At 46.7% G+C, this 19,742-nt stretch overlaps 1 protein-coding gene across 1 annotated transcript in view; it reads right to left on the bottom strand.

Moving 5' to 3' along the window:
* DOC2B (double C2 domain beta) overlaps nucleotides 1–19,742 on the bottom strand; it is a 224,759-nt gene that overhangs the window by 70,559 nt on the left and 134,458 nt on the right. Inside the window, exon 4 of the mRNA XM_060258979.1 lies at nucleotides 18,146–18,255. Within this exon, the coding sequence (XP_060114962.1) occupies nucleotides 18,146–18,255 (110 nt within the window). The remainder of the gene's footprint in view (nucleotides 1–18,145; nucleotides 18,256–19,742) is intronic.

The following is a 19,742-nucleotide window of genomic DNA, read 5'->3' as shown; positions in this document are numbered from 1 at the left end:
GCAACCCCCCCACCCAGCCCAGACAATATTGCAGTTTTTTGTTTGCAAAAAATCTTCAGCCATCGACGCCAAAGAACTTAAGCCTGTTTAAGTCTTGGCGCATTCAGTCGGAGGTTTACTGGCTTTTAGGTTCGCTTTCCAGAGCTTCCGTTGCCATAGGAACAGATGGAGGGTGCCAGTCAACCGCTCTCCCTACCCCAATAAAATGGTATTCCATTCTCTCCCAGTGTAGGGTATACAATGTTGGAGAACTTCTCCAAAGGATAAACGTTTGAGAGAAAAGGCTGGCAATTTCCAGCCCCGAGTAATTACAGGGCATGAGGTACCACCTCAGTAAAAAGTGGGTCGGCGGGATGGAAGCTGACTGCCTTGACTCTCCAAAAAAGCTCTTTCCTGGCTCCGGCTGCATCTGCCACGAAGCTAACAGACAGGGTTGTATTATTCCCTCTGTGCAACTATTGTCAGCATTGGCTGGAAAGGTATTTGCAGCAAAAATTCGATTGCGTGCCATTTGCAGGCCTAGTGGGAAAAACTCTCTATGAACACAAACACCAGCTCATACGCGCGTGGCCCGGAACAATGGCACCGTCTATGCAGCATGAAGGCTGGGTCGCCTGGCCAATTAGTCCTTCCAGTGACCCCCATTTCTGATAGAGTTTTAGATGTTGGTAGTTAGGTATGGTGGTTAAGTGGATGGACTCTTATCTGGGAGAACTGGGTTTGCTTCCCCACTCCTCCACTTGCAGCTGCTGGAATGGCCTTGGGTCAGCCATAGCTCTCGCAGAGTTGTCCTTGAAAGGGCACCTTCTGGGAGAGCTCTCTCAGCCCTACCCACCTCACAGGGTGTCTGTTGTGGGGGAAGAAGATAAAAGAGATTGCAAGCTGCTCTGAGATTCTGATTCAGAGAGAAGGCTGGAGTATAAATCTGTGGTCTTCTTCTTCTTCTATAGTCCAAACAACAAGAACAGCAGTCTTTTTTCTATGTCTGCTGTTTGTGCAGAAAGGTTACAGGTTAAGACTAAAGAAGAGAAGAAGAGGAAGAGATTGGGTTTATATTCCGCCCTTCACTCGGAGTCACAGAGCGGCTTCCAATCTGCTTTCCTTCCTCTCCCCGCAACAGACACCCTATGTGGGAGGTGGGGCTGAGACAGCTCTGAGAGAACAGCTCTGAAAGAGCTGTGACTGCCCCAAGGTTACTCAGCAGGTGCATGTGGAGGAGTGGAGAATCACACCTGGTTCTCCAGATTAGAGTCCTCCACTCTTAAACACTACACCAAACTGGCTGCTAAAGTGCAACCTGCATGGCAAGAGGTAGAACATAACAGAAGCCAAGTTGTATCAGGCCAGTGGCCCATCCAGTCCAACACTCTGTGTCACACAGTGGCCAAAAACACCCAGGTGCCATCAGGAGGTCCACCAGTGGGGCCAAGACATATGAAGAAGAAGAAATTGGATTTATATCCCGCCCTCCACTCCGAAGAGTCTCAGAGCGGCTCACAATCTCCTTTATCTTCCTCCCCCACAACAGACACCCTGTGAGGTGGGTGGGGCTGAGAGGACTCTCACAGCAGCTGCCCTTTCAAGGACAACCTCTGCCAGAGCTATAGGCTGACCCAAGGCCATTCCAGCAGGTGCAAGTGGAGGAGCAGGGAATCAAACCTGGTTCTCCCAGATAAGAGTCCACGCACTTCACCACTACACCAAACTGGCTCGCCCGCTGTTGCCCCTCCCAAGCACCAAGAATACAGAGCATCCCTGCCCCAGACAGAGAGTTCCATCTATACCTTGTGGCTAATAGCCACTGATGGAACTCTGCTCCATGTTTATCCAATCCCCTCTTGAAGCTGGCTATGCTTGTAGCCGGCAGTGAATTCCACGTGTTAATCACCCTTTGGGTGAAGAAGGACTTCCTTTTATCCATTCTAACCCGACTGCTCAGCAATTTCATTGAGTGCCCACGAGTTCTTGAATTGTGAAGCCAGTCCTTCACAGGGTCTTAGCCATGACTTATAGCCTTGCCTTGTAACCACGTGGCCACATTAAAACAAAGGTCTGGCATTTGAAAGACAAGGGCAGAAGAGCCCTGCTGGATCAGCCCAACCATCCATCTAGTCCAGTATCCTGGTTCCCTTCAGCAGCTAACTGGATGCCCCCAGATACCCACAAGTAGAGGCACAGAGACCTAACAGCCCCTTTGCTGTTGACTCCCAGCCACTGGCATTCAGAAGTTTGCTGCCTCTCAACATGGGGGATCCAGCTAACTATCACGGCTAACAGCCACCGATAGACCTATCATCCTCCATCGGTTTTATTCCCTTCAAAAGTGGCCAGTGCTAGATCCTTGTGGCAGTGAGCTCCACAAGTCATGTGCTGTGTGAAGAAGGACTTCCTTCTTGCGGGTTGATTGAGCCATAATCTCATCCAGCTTCATCAGAGGCAAGATGCATACCCTCAAGACGGTCGGCCGGCACAGACAAACATGTACATGTGGGCAGGGCTTTTTTGTAGCAGGAACTCCTTTGCATATTAGGCCACACCCTCCTGATGTAGACAATCCTCCTGGGGCTTACAGTAGGCCCTGTAAGAAGAGCTCTGGAAGCTCCACATTCCACAGAACAATCAGCACAGTCAACAACCATCTTCCTTATCTTCACACCCCTTCCAACCCTCCCAGCAATTAACACAGAACAATGGTCACATTCAACAGCCAGTTTCCTTATCACTACCCTTCCAGGAAGCCCCACCAAACAATGGGCACATCCACAAACCAATTGCTTTTTCACCACACCCCCTCCAGCCTAGAAATAGCAGCTCTCCAGCAGCCCTGGCCTCATTCAATGCACAGCAGCCAAGAAGGTCAGAGCGCCTGCTCCGGCTGCAACGCCACTGAGGATGTTCTCCGCAGCTGAGAACGAAACGTCTGGAAGAAAAACTTTCTCCAGTAGAACACGGCACTTGAGCCCGAAAGATTCTACAAACCCTAATGATGTTACCACCCGTGAAAACCTGAAATCTTTGATAGCTCTGGAAGCTCTTGGAGGATTGGCTGCCTCAGGGGGGTATGGCCTAATATGCAAAGGAGTTCCTGAGACAATAAAAAGCCCAGCATATGGGTAAAAAGAGACAAAATGCCACCAGCATTGTCCAGAAGCGATACCACCTGTGGCTTTTGTTTGTATAGGAGACAAAAGCAGCAGCTGCTCTTAACAGTAGAATTTTGCAATAATACAAATCTTTTTCGTTACGCTCCAGTGAAGCGGAGAAGAAAACCTGGATCTTGAATGAGACCTCAAGGAACTTGCCAATAAATTCCAGCTCGGCCATGTCTCCCCTTGGAGCTCTCTTTTGTCGAAGAACGGGGCGTGTCTGCAAAATCTTGCCGATTCCAGTTGGATTCTGCCCAGGCCCCACTGGCTGCTTTCTTTTAGTTTTGGAACCCCTGCTAAAGGCAATTGCTCACACATTGCAATACAATGTTACTTTGCAGCTTGCACGAATGGAACCATTCGTGCAAGCTGCAAAGTAACATTGTATTGTAATGTGTGAGCGATTGCCTTCAGCATGAGTTCCAAAGCTAAAAGAAAGCGGCCAGTGGAAGGTGAACAAAACACAGAACTGAACCTAGGACCCGTGGAGCCGCTGCACCTGTCAGACTTCGGTCTGCTACCCGTAGGAGGAATCATATACAAGTGTGGTGCTGTCTACGTCTTTCAAGCAAAGGAGAACTGAGGCAGTGGACTGTAAAGTACTACCTTACAAGAGCGATGTGAAATAACATCTTGATTTTGAAAGTACTACCTTACCATACCATACCATACCAAACCTTTAATGGCATAATAGATTCAGATAAAAATACACAGAATATAAAAATTTAAACATTGGAGATAAAATCAAGATAAAACCGAGCTTACAGATGCATTCAAACATGGTCAGAATTAAATTTAAGGATGTCAGCCAGAAATTTTGCCACAGCCTCACTAACCACCCCCTCAGCATCACTCAATAAATAATAACAGGGTGGCAGAATAGACAAATCTGGAGAAAAAGAAAGCTTGCCAAATAAATCTTTACGGAGGTTATGGTATAAAGAACAATCAAGCAATATATGCTGGATTGAGTCAGGGCTATTTGCTCCACAGGAGCAAAGTCTGTCGGCTAAAGGGACTCGCTGATATCTCCCTTGTAAAACTTTGGAGGGAAACGCGTTTAGTCTAGCCAACATAAATGCCCTGCGATGACTTGGAGTGGTTAGGTCTGATAGATAATTGGGCATTTTGCCACAAAAAGCATAAAGACCTAAGGAAGCTGGAGAGCAAATATAAGGGTCAGTTGGCCGTAATTTCGTATCCTCCGATTCCCATAGTCTCAGTTTAATACATCTAAAGATATATGACTCATCAGCGGTAGAAAAATCATCTACCTCTAACCCCAATTGATTGAGTTTAGACAGAAGCACTGCTGTCCAGGATGAAATATATGGGTCTCTTTTCATACAATCAAGAAGGCTGTTGGGATCTGTTCTAAAATGAATTTTGAGCCAGAATTTAAACACTGCAATCCAGGCTTTTGTCTCCACCAAAGACTGACCCACTTCAGAGCAGAGAGCAAAGTAGGACACACATTTTGGCAAACCAAGAATTTGTCTAAAGAATGAGGCTTGAATGCCCTCCACTTTCCTGGTAAAAGCTGAGATCCAAATAGGGATACCATAGAGGATTTGGGCAAGCGTTTTGGCTTTGAACACTTTAATAGCTGCTGGAACTAATTGGTTGCCCCTTGCAAAGAAAAACTGTTTAATTTGAGCAGCTGAACATTTAGCCAAGTTGACGGTGTTGTTACGATGTGAAACCCAGCTTAACTTGTGGTTAAAAGTGATCCCCAAGTATTTAAAATTTTTTGTTTGCTCGATTATTGAATTGCCAATAAACCATCTCTGTGGGCGCCAGCAGTTTGAAAAGACAACTACTTTAGATTTGGTGTAATTGATAGTAAGTGAATTACAATTACAGTAGTCATAAAAGGCATTCAAATACCTTTGCAGGCCCACTCTTGTACAAGAGAGGATGGTAGTGTCATCGGCATAAAGTAATAAGGGGACCGCTCGGCCTGCAAGTTTAGGCGGATGACCGTTGACAGGGTTCAAAAATTGTGCCAGGTCAGTTAAAATAGATTAAAAAGATGCGGGGCCAGCACGCAACCTTGTTTAACCCCCTTTAACACTGGGATTTTACTAGTCAAGTCACCGCTAGAAGAAAATTTCACTTGGCAAAAGGTATTAGAATGAAGTTTCCTCAAGAGAAACAGCAGACGAGGGTCCATTCCCAGGTGACCTAGCTTGATCCATAGTTGGGCTCTATCTATTGAATCAAAAGCACCCTTCAAATCGATGAAGGCAGCGTATAATTTTTTTGACCCGGTATGCATATATTTTTCAGCAAGGAAGGCCAGAGTGCAGCAGTGATCCATAGCAGATTTGCCTTTGGAGAAACCAATCTGTTCAGGACCTATGATGTTGCCTAGGCGCATCCAGTCAGTTAATCGGAGTTCTAAATGTTTTGCATACAGTTTGCCCACTATAGATAATAAACTAATGGGGCGGAAATTTTCTGGTAACTCCAACCCCCCCTTTTTGTATATTGGAATAATTATAGAGTCAAGCCAATAGTCAGGGATGGAGCCATGCAGATCGATAAAAGAGAACAATTTTCCAAGGGGCAAGAGCCACCAATCGGCAAACTTTGTGAATACCTCAGCGGGAAGGCCATCAGGGCCAGGTGCTTTACCCGCTTTTAAATCCTTCAGTAACTCACTGATTTCCTCTAGAGTTGCTGGAGGCCAGACTGGCATATCAGTAACTGAGGGGTTTGCTAAGGTAGAAAGGGATACACATGGAGCAGCAAAAATGTTAGAGAAGTAATCAACCCATGTTTGCTCAGAGATATTTGGGTCAGTAACAGAATTGTTTTTTAGATTACCTGAAATGATTCTCCAGAAAGCCTTATTATCGTAAAGTACTACCTTACAAGAGTGATGTGAAATAACTTTTTGATTTTTGCTATGGACATTTAACGAATTTTGGTTTGCGATGATAATAACGTAATTGCATCATTACGAAAGAAATTGCTTAAGCATTTATTTGCAACATAAAAAAGCAGTGGTTTATTTCTAGCGTTTGCTAATCAGTACGCAGCAGCTTCCGGTTTGCCCAGGCCTCAGCTTCAGCAGGAGCTCACAGGAGCACAGCTCCTGAACTTTTCTGAGGGTTCCCCCTCTTCCTCCCCACCTACCTTGTCCATTGAATAGTAGGTCCGGCTGCATATCAATCCCTGGATTAGGAGAGCGGGCAGCCAGCCAGCCACCAGGGGCTTTGCCATGCCCCCAGCAGCCCCCATTAACCCCTGCACCACCTTTTCTCCACTTCTTATGTGATTTCGGGTGGTGGGTGGCTTGCTGGCCTTTTGACTGGGGGGGACAGCCAAGGAGAGCCCCAGGTGAGCGAGGCCTGCTTGGGCTGACCGGATCTCTAGCCAGCCCAAGCAGGCCTCACTCGCCCGGGGCTCTCCTTTCTTGAATCGGGTTGCTTTTGGCTGGGGGTGGTGGTGGCATATGCTAATGAGTTATGCTAATGAGCTTCACCACCTATTTTTCTACAAAACGACCCCTGCTTCTGCCCCCATAAAAAGTGCCGTGAAACTTGGCAGCCTGCAGACTTGAGCATTCGCCTGAATGAGCCCCCTTTGAGCCATTGTTCATTCTAGAGGCATCAACACCTGCCCTGATGAATAAGCATCAGGCCAGCTTCTCAGCCAATTAACACCAAAGAGGCGACAAATGTATTTCTGGGCCGCTCTGCCGAGAGGTGAGAAGTCAAAAGGAGACCAGGTCTCTCTCCCTTATTATCACCTGACTTAATTCAGTTGAGGTAGGTGAGAAGGCTGAGCCAGCAAAAGAGACCTTTAAAAGCTGCTATCTTATTAGGGGAAAAGCGGATGAAGGAATCATCAGGCCCATTCAATGAGTTAAATGTCCCAAGAAAGAGGTATCTGGATCAACTCTGAACCACCGCCACCCCCCCCCCCCCGGTTTTTGCTTGCACTTTGGTCCCATATCTCTTGGAAGAAGAAGATGAAGACTGTAGATTTATACCCTGCCCTTCTCTCTGAATCTCAGAGCGGCTTACAATCTTCTTTATCTTCTTCCCCCACAACAGACACCCTGAGAGATGGGTGGGGCTGAGAGGGCTCTCACAGCAGCTGCCCTTTCAAGGACAACCTCTGCCAGAGCTGTGGCTGACCCAAGGCCATTCCAGCAGCTGCAAGTGGAGGAGTGGGGAATCAAACCCGGTTCTCCCAGATAAGAGTCTGCACACTTAACCACTACACCAAACTGCAGACACCCAGTATCTACAGTCAAGTTTCATGAAGAACAATACTTGGCAGTGTTCCTTCTAAGTTGAATTAGTGTGAGCTAGCTCAGAGTTTTGTAGCCTTCAGTGCACAATTTTTGTCTTCGCCCAGGAAAAATGGCCCCAGAGCAAACCGATTTATGCTCACCACTTTAATGCCAGAAGCCCACAAAATAGAATTTTTGCTCACAAGACTCCACAGCTTAGTGGAAGTATTGGTACCTGGTCTTAGGAACATGGGAACTGCATTTTTGGATCAGGCTGAAGTCCATGTAGCCTAGCATTCTGTTTCCCCTGCTGGGTAGCTCACAGACAGGATGTGACTGTCTTCCTTGATTGCTAGTCCCCAGGCCGTATTACTCAGAGGTATATTGCCTCTGACCATGGAGGTTCTATTTAGCTATTATGGCCAATACCTCCCATGAATGGGTCTAACCCCGTTTCAGAAGCTACCTAAGCTGATGCCAAAATTAGTTACCCACAATATGTAACCACTTGACGATTAATTTTATTGGGCAAAGCCCTGAGGTCGTGAGAAGAAGAGGACAATTTCTTTGCATTTCACCCTTCATTAATGGAGACAAAACCTTGTTTGATCTTTTCCCCTTGAGTGCTGGGCGACGCTTCAAGCAGCAGATAAAATGTGATGGGACAGTGAGGGGAAGAAGCAGAGACTTAGCCAGCTGGTTATTTAATTAATTCATTTGCACCCCGCCTTTCTCACCAACAGGGACCCAAAGCAGCTTACGTTCTTTTCCTCTCCTCCATTTTAACTTCACAACAACCCCGTGAGGTAGGCCAGGCAGAGAGTGGGCGTCTACTCCAAGGTTGTTCAGCAAGCTTTCAGGGCAGGAGTGGGGATTCGAACCCAGGTCTGCCAAATACTAATCCGACACTTAGCCACTGCACCACACTGGCTCTCATGAGGTTGTGAAGTTTCAAGTCCTGGCCCCTTCTTCAGAATTCAAGACCCTCATTCCTGGCCCATCCCAGGAAGCAACCAGGAAGTAGATGAAGAAGAACATATTGGATTTATATCCCGCCCTCCACTCCGAAGAGTCTCAGAGCGGCTCACAATCTCCTTTACCTTCCTCTCCCACAACAGACACCCTGTGAGGTGGGTGGAGCTGGGAGGGCTCTCCCAGCAGCTGCCCTTTCAAGGACAACCTCTGCCAGAGCTGTGGCTGACCCAAGGCCATGCCAGCAGGTGCAAGTGGAGGAGTGGGGAATCAAACCCGGTTCTCCCAGATAAGAGTCCGTGTACTTCACCACTACACAAACTGGCTCTCCAAAACACACCTTTTGCAGATTCCCCCAATCAGGGTCAGGGGCGGGTTAACAATTAGGCCAAGTAGGCACTGGCTTATGGGCCCCCATGCCTTTAGGGGCCCCAGGCTGGCTCCCCCCCACCCCCGGTTTCCCTCCTGCCTGCATGAGCAGCCAGCAACTGAACTGCTCTTTTCCCGGCTTGCCTGGTGCGGCTGCTGCTGGCGTTGTCACCAAGTTTGCCTCTCTCTGCCTCTCCCCCGAAGCTTAATAAAAGGGGCTTTTAAGAAGGTGCCTGCAGGTTGCAGCAGGGGCCATGGGCAGTGGGGCAGGCACTCAGACTCTGAGAAAATTTGCAAGGGGCCCCCCAAGATTTGAACATATATGAACATATGAAGCTGCCTTCTGCTGAATCAGACCCTGGGTCCATCCAAGTCAGCATTGTCTACTCAGACCAGCAGCGGCTCTCCAGGGTCCCAAGCTGATGTTTTTCACGCCTACTTGTTTGGACCCGTTTTAGTTGGAGATGCCGGGGATTGAACCTGGGACCTTCTGCTTACCAAGCAGATGCTCTACCACTGAGCCAGTGTCCATCCTCGCCTAGGGGCCTCCACGGGTTTAACTCAGCACTGATCAGGATGTTACAGAACTAGTCCTGGGATTGGCACCCCCTCTCCTATCGCTCCTTTCCAGTCTCCCCAAACACCTGGGAGGCATTTCCAAGCGCACATAATCTCCGGGCAACTCACCTTCCATGCCACAGCCTAGCCAGAAGGCAGCAAGGGATGAGCCAAAGCGGTCGCCTGCCAGCAAGGCGATCATCCGATGAGCGAAAACTTTACAATTGATCAATTAATTTACAAGATTTAGTCAATTAATCCATCAATTACATTCGCATAAATATGCAAACAAGTCAAAAACGGAAGCCAAAGGCTTCCTATGCTCTGCGACGAGGCGCTGATCTCCTGGAGCAGAACTTCCTCATTAGAAGAGACCGTTCCTCTGTCCTCATGCTCGGATGGTAATTCCTCGCCTAAGATGGCACCGAGGAGAAATATTTGCATGATGTATATTGATGAATAATGCATATCTGCCCAGTTAATCAGGGGCGCTTTCTGAACTGATCAAAGGGCTTTTAATGGATATAACCGGTGAAACATGGCAGTCTGAATTATGAAGCGTGGACGATGGCTCAAGACCACAGCAAAAGCTCTTTCCCTGAGAATAAACTATTGAGGGACACTCCTCCTTGCGGTTCTTTTCCAGCTCTGGGCAGAATCCTGACCAGTGCTGGAGAAATACTTGAAGGAGACGTGCAGGGGATGGACTTCCTTTTAAAAGGGGGAAATAGCCCATGCTTTGCCAACCGTTTTCTGGCTCAAAAGTACCTCCCCAACTGTGCTTTTTCACCTCCAGGGTTCTCAATGTGTATTTACAAGAAGTCTATATGGTGTTTTTCTTTTCTTGCATGGAACATGAAGACTTGGACACAGAGCATCTAACTAGATCAGATGCGGAGTGATCCGTCATCAGATTTTTTTGCCTTTTTAAAAATAAAAAAAGATTAGGGTCCCACTTGGGGTGGCGGGGGAGGTACTCTTCCATGAGATGTTTAGAATACTAAGGGGCCAAAGGTTGAAAACATCAATAGTTATGGACAGGGGTTTTTTTGTAGCAGGAACTCCTTTGCATGTTAGGCCACACCCTCTAGGAGCTTACAGTAGGCTCTGTAAGAAAAGCCCTGCAACTCTTGGAGGATTGGCTATGTTTTTACATTGACAGTTTGTGACTCTCTATCACTGCATTGGAAACTCACCTTTTACATTACCTAACGTTCTCACAACTGTTTTGCATCATTGCTGCCTGAAGCATCTACATTTGTTTTGGTGAGATGAGTTCTGGAGCTGCTGCTGCAACGCTTTTCTCAAAACTAGTTTTGATCCGGTATTGTAGAAGTTTTCATGCATTTTCAAGCCACAAGGTGCAGCAATTTGCATGAGAACTGACAGCACTTGAAATTTTGACATATCATTGCTTGCCTCATCTTGTAATTTAAATTTGTATTGTTTTTGCAGTATTGATACGATTTCCAAGCAATCGTATACATTTAACTAAGCACTGGTATTCCTTCTGCCCTCTGATCAGAGACCCCCCCCCCAATTGAAACGCTTTCAGCAGGAAATATAGAAGTTTGGCTACGCAAAATGAGCAGAGCAAATCCACCAATGCAAAAGGAAAATAATTAAAGCGGAATGGTGGCAGGCGATTTGAAGACTCTAAAACTCTGGATCAAACTGAATGTAAAAACACCCTACATCAGGGGTGTGTGGACTCAGGGCTTTTTTTTGTAGCAGGAATTCCTTTGCATATTAGGCCACACACCTCTGATGTAGTCAATCCTCAAGAGCTTACAGGGTTCTTCATACAGAGCTGACTGTAAGCTCCAGGAGGATTGGCTACATTAGGGGTGTGTGGCCTAATACGCAAAGGAGTTCCTGCTCCCAAAAAAGCCCTGGTTATGGACAAAAGTACACATATTTATTACAAAAAACATATACAAACCTTGTAGGGGCTCAAATGAAGCCTCATAAAACTATTGAAGTGACAAATGCACATGAAAGATACATATATGACCTGATACGTTTTGGCATGCAGAGGGCTTTTTTCGGAGGCCTCGTGTCAGCAGCAGGGCCAGTGAGAAGGAGATTTTTCTCTTAGGACCGAAACTGAAAGGTACACACTTGCAATTTTATTTGCAGTATATGTCGTCGCTGCTGACATAAAGCCAGTTACCTTTGTGGCCTTCCAAAAATTGTGCCATTCATTTCCATATTGGAACATTCCACATCCAACAAGGTGATTCTTTAATGATTCTTGCCATCATTTAAATATGTAAATCGATAAATAGCGCCCGGAACATCTCTGCTGCTGTTAAGTTATAGATTATATATGTTGGATTAGTTTTAAGATGTATTAACTATGTATAATATTAACTATGTATAATTTTAATGTTGTTTTATAATTTTAATGCTGTTTTAATCATTGTATTTATATAATGTCTTATTGAATGTTGTTAGCCACCCTGAGCCTGCCCAGGCGGGGAGGGCGGGATACAAATAAAATTTAATAATAATAATAATAATAATAATAATAATAATAATAATAATAATTGTTTATTGATTCATATGTGTAACTGGGACTTTGTTGTATTTGACCTCTAAAGAAGGCCTCTGCAGGCCAAAATGCATCAGGTCCTATATGCAGGAGTTCTTTTCGTAGCAGGAACTCCTTTGCATATTAGGCTACACCCCCCCTCCCGGATGTAGCCAATCCTCCTGGAACTTACAGCAGGCCCTTTATTAAGAGCCCTATAAGCTCTTGGAGGATTGGCAACATCAAAGGGGTGCGTCCTAATATGCAAAGGAGTTCCTGCTACAAAAAAGCCCTGCAGATATGTATGTTTCATGTGCATTTATCACTTCAGTGATTTTATGAGGCTTCATTTGGGCCCCTACAAGGTTTATATATGTTTTTTGTAATGTACTTTTGTCCATAGCTATTGATGTTTTTAACCTCTGGCCTCTTAGTATTCTAAACTTCCTTTGGAGGTTTTTGCTGGGTTGGTTTAGTTTCTGTGCCCCTTTCTTTCTGGAGGTTCTCTTCCACCCCACAGGTTTTACTAGACACATCCTATTTTTTTTCTTTCCAAGCCAACACAGAGGTGACAGGTTCCATCAAAAGCAGGGGCAAGTGAATGAAACCCACACCCCCTAAACCCCAGCCTGAATCACAGCTCTGATCGGCTGCTGTTTCTAGTTTTAAAATGCTGGCGTGATCTGATGGTGAACTCCCAGCAATACCTTTCGTGTTTTCACTCTATGCTAAATAATGCAGTTTCAGTTGACTTCAGCAACCATTTGCGAGTGGGTTTTGCCATTTCTCACAGTGAAATCCAGTTACAAAGTGCACTGAGCGTGAATCAAAAGTGTGTGTGAAATGTCTCTTTTTAAGCTGCTTAGTTACCAGTCCGCAGCCCTTAATGCTGCATCCATGCGAACCTCCAGTGCTCTGTCCATGGTCCTGATGCCTGAGACAGAAAAATTCTATACCTCCTGTCCCAATACGTGGGAGTGGAATTACTGTCCTCAGCTCTGGGGATAGGGTACAGTGGGCTGAAGTACATGGAGTTGGTGGGTTAAGAGTGTAAGCTGATACAAAGGATCAAATGGCAAAGTAGAGTAATAAAGTGGAAGACCGTTTGGTCTGCATAGCAATAAAAGGTAATAAAAGTTGCCTGTTAATTGCTGTTGCTGAAAGTTTAGGTAAAACAAAAGGACATGTTTTTCCTAGTTCTTGTCTACCTAATTTACTTTTTAACGTCATTCTATACATCATAAACATCATTCTAGTTATGTTTATGGAGAGCCAGTTTGGCGTAGTGGTTATCTGGGAGAACCGGGTTTGATTCCCCACTCCTCCACTTGCACCTGCTGGAATGGCCTTGGGTCAGCCATAGCTCCGGCAGAGGTTGTCCTTGAAAGGGCAGCTACTGTGAGAGTCCTCTCAGCCCCACCCACCTCACAGGGTGTCTGTTGTGGGGGAGGAAGGTAAAGGAGATTGTGAACCGCTCTGAGACTCTTCGGAGTGGAGGGCGGGATATAAATCCAATATCTTCTTCTTCTTCTTTATTATGCTTATAATGTATGAATGATGTTAAAAAGTAAATTAGGTGGGCAAGAACTAGGAAATACATGTCCTTTTGTTTCACCCAGACTTTCAGCAACAGCAATTAACAGGCAACGTTTACAGTATTACCTTTTACTGCTATCCAGACCAAATGGTCTCCCAGTTTATTACACTATTTTGTCATTTGATCCTAACTTCTGTATCAGTTGACACTCTTAGCCCACCAACTACATGTATTTCAGCCCATTGTACCTTATCCCCTCGTCTGAAGAAGTCTGCATACATATGAACGCTTATATTCTGAATTAAACTTTGTGGGTCTTCAAGGTGAAACTTGACTCCTACTTTGTTTCGCTTTGTTTCAGACCAACACCGCTGCCCCCTTGGATTTGTCCTCAGCTACGGCTGAGCCCGAGGCATGATACCAAGTGAAGAAACGGAACTCTCTGGGAAATCTCCAGACATAACCAGTCCTGACTGCAGATTTATCCAAACTAACCTATGAGTTCCAGTCCACACAGCGTTGCTTAGGTGAAAACGTTAGGGGAGGGAGAACCACACACGCTGCCCTGAAGGAAAGGATGAAGTGTAATCAAGCAAATGATGGAAATTTTAAAATTAAAAATAATTCACTTTAAAACACACACACGCTTCTGACTGGTCAACTGGAGCAACGTTCAGATCAATCAGCCTGCTTTTCATTTGTCAAATAGCCTTTCCAACCTTATTCAAAGACATCTGTAGGCGAATTCATGCAGCGCAAGAGAAACGGCACCGATTTTCCCATTTCCATATATTGCACAGTTTGCAGAAACCAGCTCTAGTATATCTGACTTTTTAGGCATCTTCTGGCCCCTGTATCTGCTCCATCCGCTTTGCCTTCCTCGAAATCTAATATACTTCTAATCCCCAGGATCAGTAATCTATTGACCGTTTCCTCAGCTAGAAGTGAAACTTAAAAAACAACAACACCTTGGCAGATTTGGGAAGGAAATGGAGAGTTAACCCCAGCTTCACGGAGGCCGGCTGGTTCCCAGCCAGCTCGTGAATGGTGAACGCTGAAGGTGATGAAGTGCTTAGAGGAGATACCCTCACAAGCAATCCCTAGTCCAGGTGGCTGATCAATCAAACCGCCTGTCCCAGGAAGAACGGTGATGGATGCAGGAGCGGGGGAGCGTGTGCAAATCATAGCCCTTGATAAATAATAATGCCTTCCAGATCCGACAGTGAGAGAAAAGGGGATTTTAATGGCTCTATCAAGAATCTGGCTAGAATTGCAAGTACGCAGAGACACGCCAGGAAGGGGACGAGGTACAAGTGGAGGCATCGGCAGTTCGGAACATGGAAGCAGCCAAGCAGAAAGAGGGACAGGAGAGACGGTGTGCCTTCCGCCAACCCATGACTCAGAATCCCTCATCCAAAAAAAGAGTGGCACAATCTCAGAGACACAGAGGTCATTAAGAAAGCACCAAAAGGGAGAAGGTCCCCTCTGCGTCAGACCAAAGGCACGTCTCACCCAATAAACCATTTCCGACTTTGGCTTCTGGGATACTTGTAAGCAGGGAAGATCCTGAATTCCTCCCCGCTGCAACGTTAACCCCAAAATCTCCCACTTTGGTTCACATCTCCTGTTTGCAAATCGAATGTGCAATTCTTTATTTTCAGGCTGTTTCTTATTTCCTTGCACTAAATTTTCCCATTAAAATAGACACATTTTAAATATTATTTGTGGGTCGATAAATCAGCGTTACAAATCAAAAGACTTCGGCTCACAGGGGAGTGAAAATTGCACATCGCATCAACCTCCGCTTCTTTCCCTCTTGCTCCAACTCCTGCCCCCCCCCATGCCCACCTGCCTGGTTTTCCTGCCTGCCCATTGTGTTGCCCATCTGTCTATCTGGTCTTCCCTTCTCCCTCCTACTGGACAGTGGGGCACAGAGTGAGTGTAGAGGGGAGGAGGAGGAAGAGAGATTGGATTTATACCCTACTCTTCCCTTGAAGTCTCAAAGTGGCTTACAATCTCCTTTCCCTTCTCCTCCCTGCAACAAACACCCTGTGAGTTAAGTGGGGCTGAGAGAACTGGTCTTGAGAGAACAGCTTTGAGAAAACAGTGACTGACCCAAGGGGGAATCAAACCAACTCTGGTTTCCCGTTTGTATCTCCTTCTGGCTTCATGAGGTATCTTGAGCTACTAATAGCAACACTACAAACTGCCCAAACGTTTTCTTTTGCAATTTCTGTGCATACACAACATTTTTAGGGCTACCACCTTTAAAAAAGCCATTTGTTATTTTATGCAAATCTTAGGTTTGCATCCTCACTCTGAGTGGCCCCGTTGTGCAGATTCTTCTATACGTTCTGTGAGCCCACGCGTGACTACCTGTAGATATTTTATGATATGTACAAATGACATACACTGGAATGATACGCACCGTCTGAATTGCATATCACATCCGTACAAATTGTGTACACAACATGAATGAATCTACAAAACCAGCAGAGAAGTGAAGCGGACACAAAAAGACATGAAACGGGAACATTACTTCATCCCTGTTTTGAAGGGAAAGCCCTATGCCAGGGGTGACCAAATTGTGGCTCAGGAGCCATGTGTGGTTCTTTCACACACATTGTGTGGCTCCTGAAACCCCCCCCCCCCACCCCATTGGCTGACTTGGAGAAGGCATGTCTCTCTTTAAAACACTTCTCCAAGCCAAGCCAGGCAGCAGGTTGGATAATCCATTTAAAGTTGCTTTCTTTCCACCTCTCCCTCCCTCCCTCCTTCCTTCCTTCCTTCCTTCCTTCCTTCCTTCCTTCCTTCCTTCCTTCCTTCCTTCCTTCCTTCCTTCCTTCCTTCCTTCCTTCCTTCTCTCAAACACCTAATGTTCATGTCTTGCGGCTCTCAAACATTTGACATTTATTCTACGTGGCTCTTACGTTAAGCAAGTTCATCCACCCCTGCCCTCCTCCGTTGTGTCTGGAATTGAGGCACTGGGTGCTTTCACACATGCTCAATAATTCAATAAACTTCAGTGGCCGTTTGCAAGGGGAGCTGCCACTTGGCACAGACAAAGCCAGTTGCAAAGTGGATTGAAAGTGCATCATTTAGCATGCGTCTTTGAATATGGAGGTTCCATGTAGCTGTCATGGTTAACAGTCATCAGCAGATCGACCCCCTCATGAATTTGTCAAGACTTTTTAACGGCCCAGCTAAGTGACAGATCTTCAACAGATCTCGAGAGGCGCCTGCAGTGTGTTGCATTTAATAGCTATCGTATTGGCATCCCCGCTCCCTCCTGAACCAGGCCTCAAGACTTCAGCCAACCGTCTCACCAAGGGCAGCTTAGCCTGGATGTGCTAAATCACCCCAGGCAGGGTGACTGTCCTTAACACGGAGCTGCATTCTAAAACCATGACCCCCTCCCCACTTGCCTCCTGCAATCCAAACTGATTCATCCAGAATTCTACCACCGCATTCTAGGAGCTGCACACAGCATAGCTCAGGGGTGGCCCAACTGCGGCTCAGGAGCCACATGTGGCTCTTTCACACATATCGTGTGGCTCTCGAAACCCCCGCCAACCCATCGGCTGGCCTGGAGAAGGCATTCCTCTCTTTAAATCACTCCTCCAAGCCAGGCCAGCTGGTGGCTTGGAGAATGCATTTAAAGCTAAAGTTGCCAGTTTGGTGTAGTGGTGAAGTGCGTGGACTCTTATCTGGGAGAACAGGGTTTGATTCCCCACTCCTCCACTTGCACCTGCTGGCATGGCCTTGGGTCAGCCATAGCTCTGGCAGGGGTTGTCCTTGAAAGAGCAGCTGCTGGGAGAGCCCTCTCAGCCCCACCCACCTCACAGGGTGTCTGTTGTGGGAGGAGAAGATATAGGAGATTGTGAGCCGCTCTGAGTCTGTGATTCAGAGAGAAGGGCGGGGTATAAATCTGCAATACTTCTTCTTTCTTTCCACCTCTCCCTCCTCTTTCTATTTTCCTTCCTTCCTCCCTTCCCTCCCTCAAACATCCGACGTTCATGTCTTGCGGCTCTCAAATGTCTGACGTTTACTGTATATGGCTCTTGCGTGCCCATGAAAGATTGCACCCTGAATAAAACTTTGCTGGTGTTCATGGTGCTGTTGGACTCGAGCTTGGTTCTGCCGCTTCAGACCAACGTGGCAGCTCACCCGAGTCTAAGCAAGCGGAGTGGAAGCTGCAGCTTCAAACATGCAGTTGGCTGGGGTTGACCTTCACTCTATGCCAGCACAACTGTCCTGAGGGAAGGCCACATCTGTTCAATCCGTGGAAGAGTCAAGCACCTTGAGAGGGAGGAACTGATGCCCAGTTTTTCATCTCTGCTGTATCAGTGTGAAGAGACACCTTGTGACCTCACATCTGCCCCCCCCCCCCAATGAGAACTGAGCCACTCCACTTTCACACCTTTTCCTGCTTCCATGAGCTGCATTTCCCCCACTACATAGAGCCTGTGATTGTCTGCCAATGGCACAAAACACGCACACACACAAAAACCAAATAAAAAGATATTTCAAAAGGCATCCGAGAAACCACGATTCTCTGCAAGGCAGGGAACCAAAGGGAGAGTCCGATTCATACGTCCCTTTCACACAGGTAGCTGGGAATGTAATGTAATGTAAAATTTTATTTGTATCCCGCCCTCCCCCGCCGGAGCAGGCTCAGGGCGGCTAACAACATTTAAAAGTGAAACAGTACAATAATAAAACATTAAGTTCACATTAAAACCAATCAATCAATAATCAAATGAACAGCAGCAGCTTTTCCTCACCTGAGCGTCTTGCGGATCATGTCCTCGTCGGTGATCCCGTAATACGTGAGAGTTTCGTTCCAGGTAGGATTCAAGGTATTCCGCAAAGTTTTGGTCCTCAGTTTATTTGCCTAGAAGAAGAAGGAGAAAGGCAGGTGGTGAGTGTGATGGGTAATTGCTTTGGCGAGGAGACAAAGCTGCCCTCCTGCACCCCCTCCCCCGCTGTGGTGCCCTCCCTGCCCTCATTGCCTGCCTCCACTTCTTGCCGCACCGTGTGACCTGCTTCTGCCTGAACAGAGGAAGTCTGCTGTAGCCAGGCTGGGCCTCTCAGTCCTTGAAGGACTTCGGAGACATGGAGAGATACCAGGCAGGTCGTTTGCAGAATAATCCAATTATCCCACCGAAGCACTGGAAATAAACAGCGGCGCACCAAGGCCAGCAAAAGGGCAGCCGTTTCGTATGTGGGGAAGGGAGGGAAAGGAAGAAACAGAAGTCCAAGGGAGTTGGAGTGGAGATTTCCCAGGGCATTTCCTCTCCTGGCTAGCTGTAGCCTGGACCCGGGAAGCAGGAGATGTAGGAATAGAGTTTTGATTTGTTCGAGCGAGGGCTGACAGTGCCATGTCACCTAAAATGAAATTCAAAGTGGATCCAGTGGAGGGATGATTAGACTGAATTTCAAAAGCCATCCATTTCAGTTCGCGTAGTCCTATTTTGATTTTGTTTCTTGTTGTGAGAAGTGAATGGGACATTTGTTCTTTTTTTTTAAAAAAAAACTCTGATCTCGTCAAGAGTGTTAAAGCTGCAGTACTGCAGTCCTAAGCTCTGCTCATGACCTGAGTTCGATCCCCGGCGGAAGCTGGGTTTTCAGGTAGCCGGCTCGAGGTTGACTCAGCCTTCCATCCTTCCGAGGTCGGTCAAATGAGCCCCCAGCTTGCTGGGGGGAAAGCGGAGATGACTGGGGAAGGCAATGGCAAACCACCCCGTAAAAAGTCTGCCATGAAAACGTGAAAGCAACGTCACCCCAGAGTCGGAAACGACTGGTGCTTGCACAGTGGACCTTTCCTTTCCTTTCCTTTCCTTTCCTTTCCTTTCCTTTCCTTTCCTTTCCTTTCTTCCCCTTCTTCCATTCCACAGATTGGCCACCAAGTGAAGCAGCTGAGACAGGATGACCCACTAAGATGGGGCAGAGGAGGGAGGCAACGCAGGCTAGACTGGATTCTCAAGCTTTTGAAAGATTTATCGGTATCAGCAGAATAATTTATTGCTCCTGGAAAGCAATATTGTGACTCTGAGCATACTGGCCCCATCGTCCACCTCCCCAAAATGTATAACTTCCTGGTGAGAATGATGCACAACAGAGATGCTATGAAGGACGGGGGTGGGGGGCAGAGACAGGTAATAGCAAACCGCCTCTGAAACAGCTCTTGCCTTAAAAACAAGTCTAGCTCCTATTGGCGCCTAATGCTAAAAGAGGTAGAACTTTTGGCTGCCAGACAATCTTAGGATCTCCTGGCTCTTCTAACAAAATGCCTGAGATGATAATCATGGAAGGGACCTCCAGGGTCATCTAGTCCAACCTCCTGCACAATGCAGGAAACTCACAAACACCACCCCCTAA

This window comes from Heteronotia binoei, chromosome 18, assembly GCF_032191835.1.
Source record: "Heteronotia binoei isolate CCM8104 ecotype False Entrance Well chromosome 18, APGP_CSIRO_Hbin_v1, whole genome shotgun sequence".
Lineage (NCBI taxonomy): Eukaryota > Metazoa > Chordata > Lepidosauria > Squamata > Gekkonidae > Heteronotia > Heteronotia binoei.
Note: the sequence above shows the minus strand (reverse complement) of the source record. Positions and strands in the feature narration are given on the sequence as shown.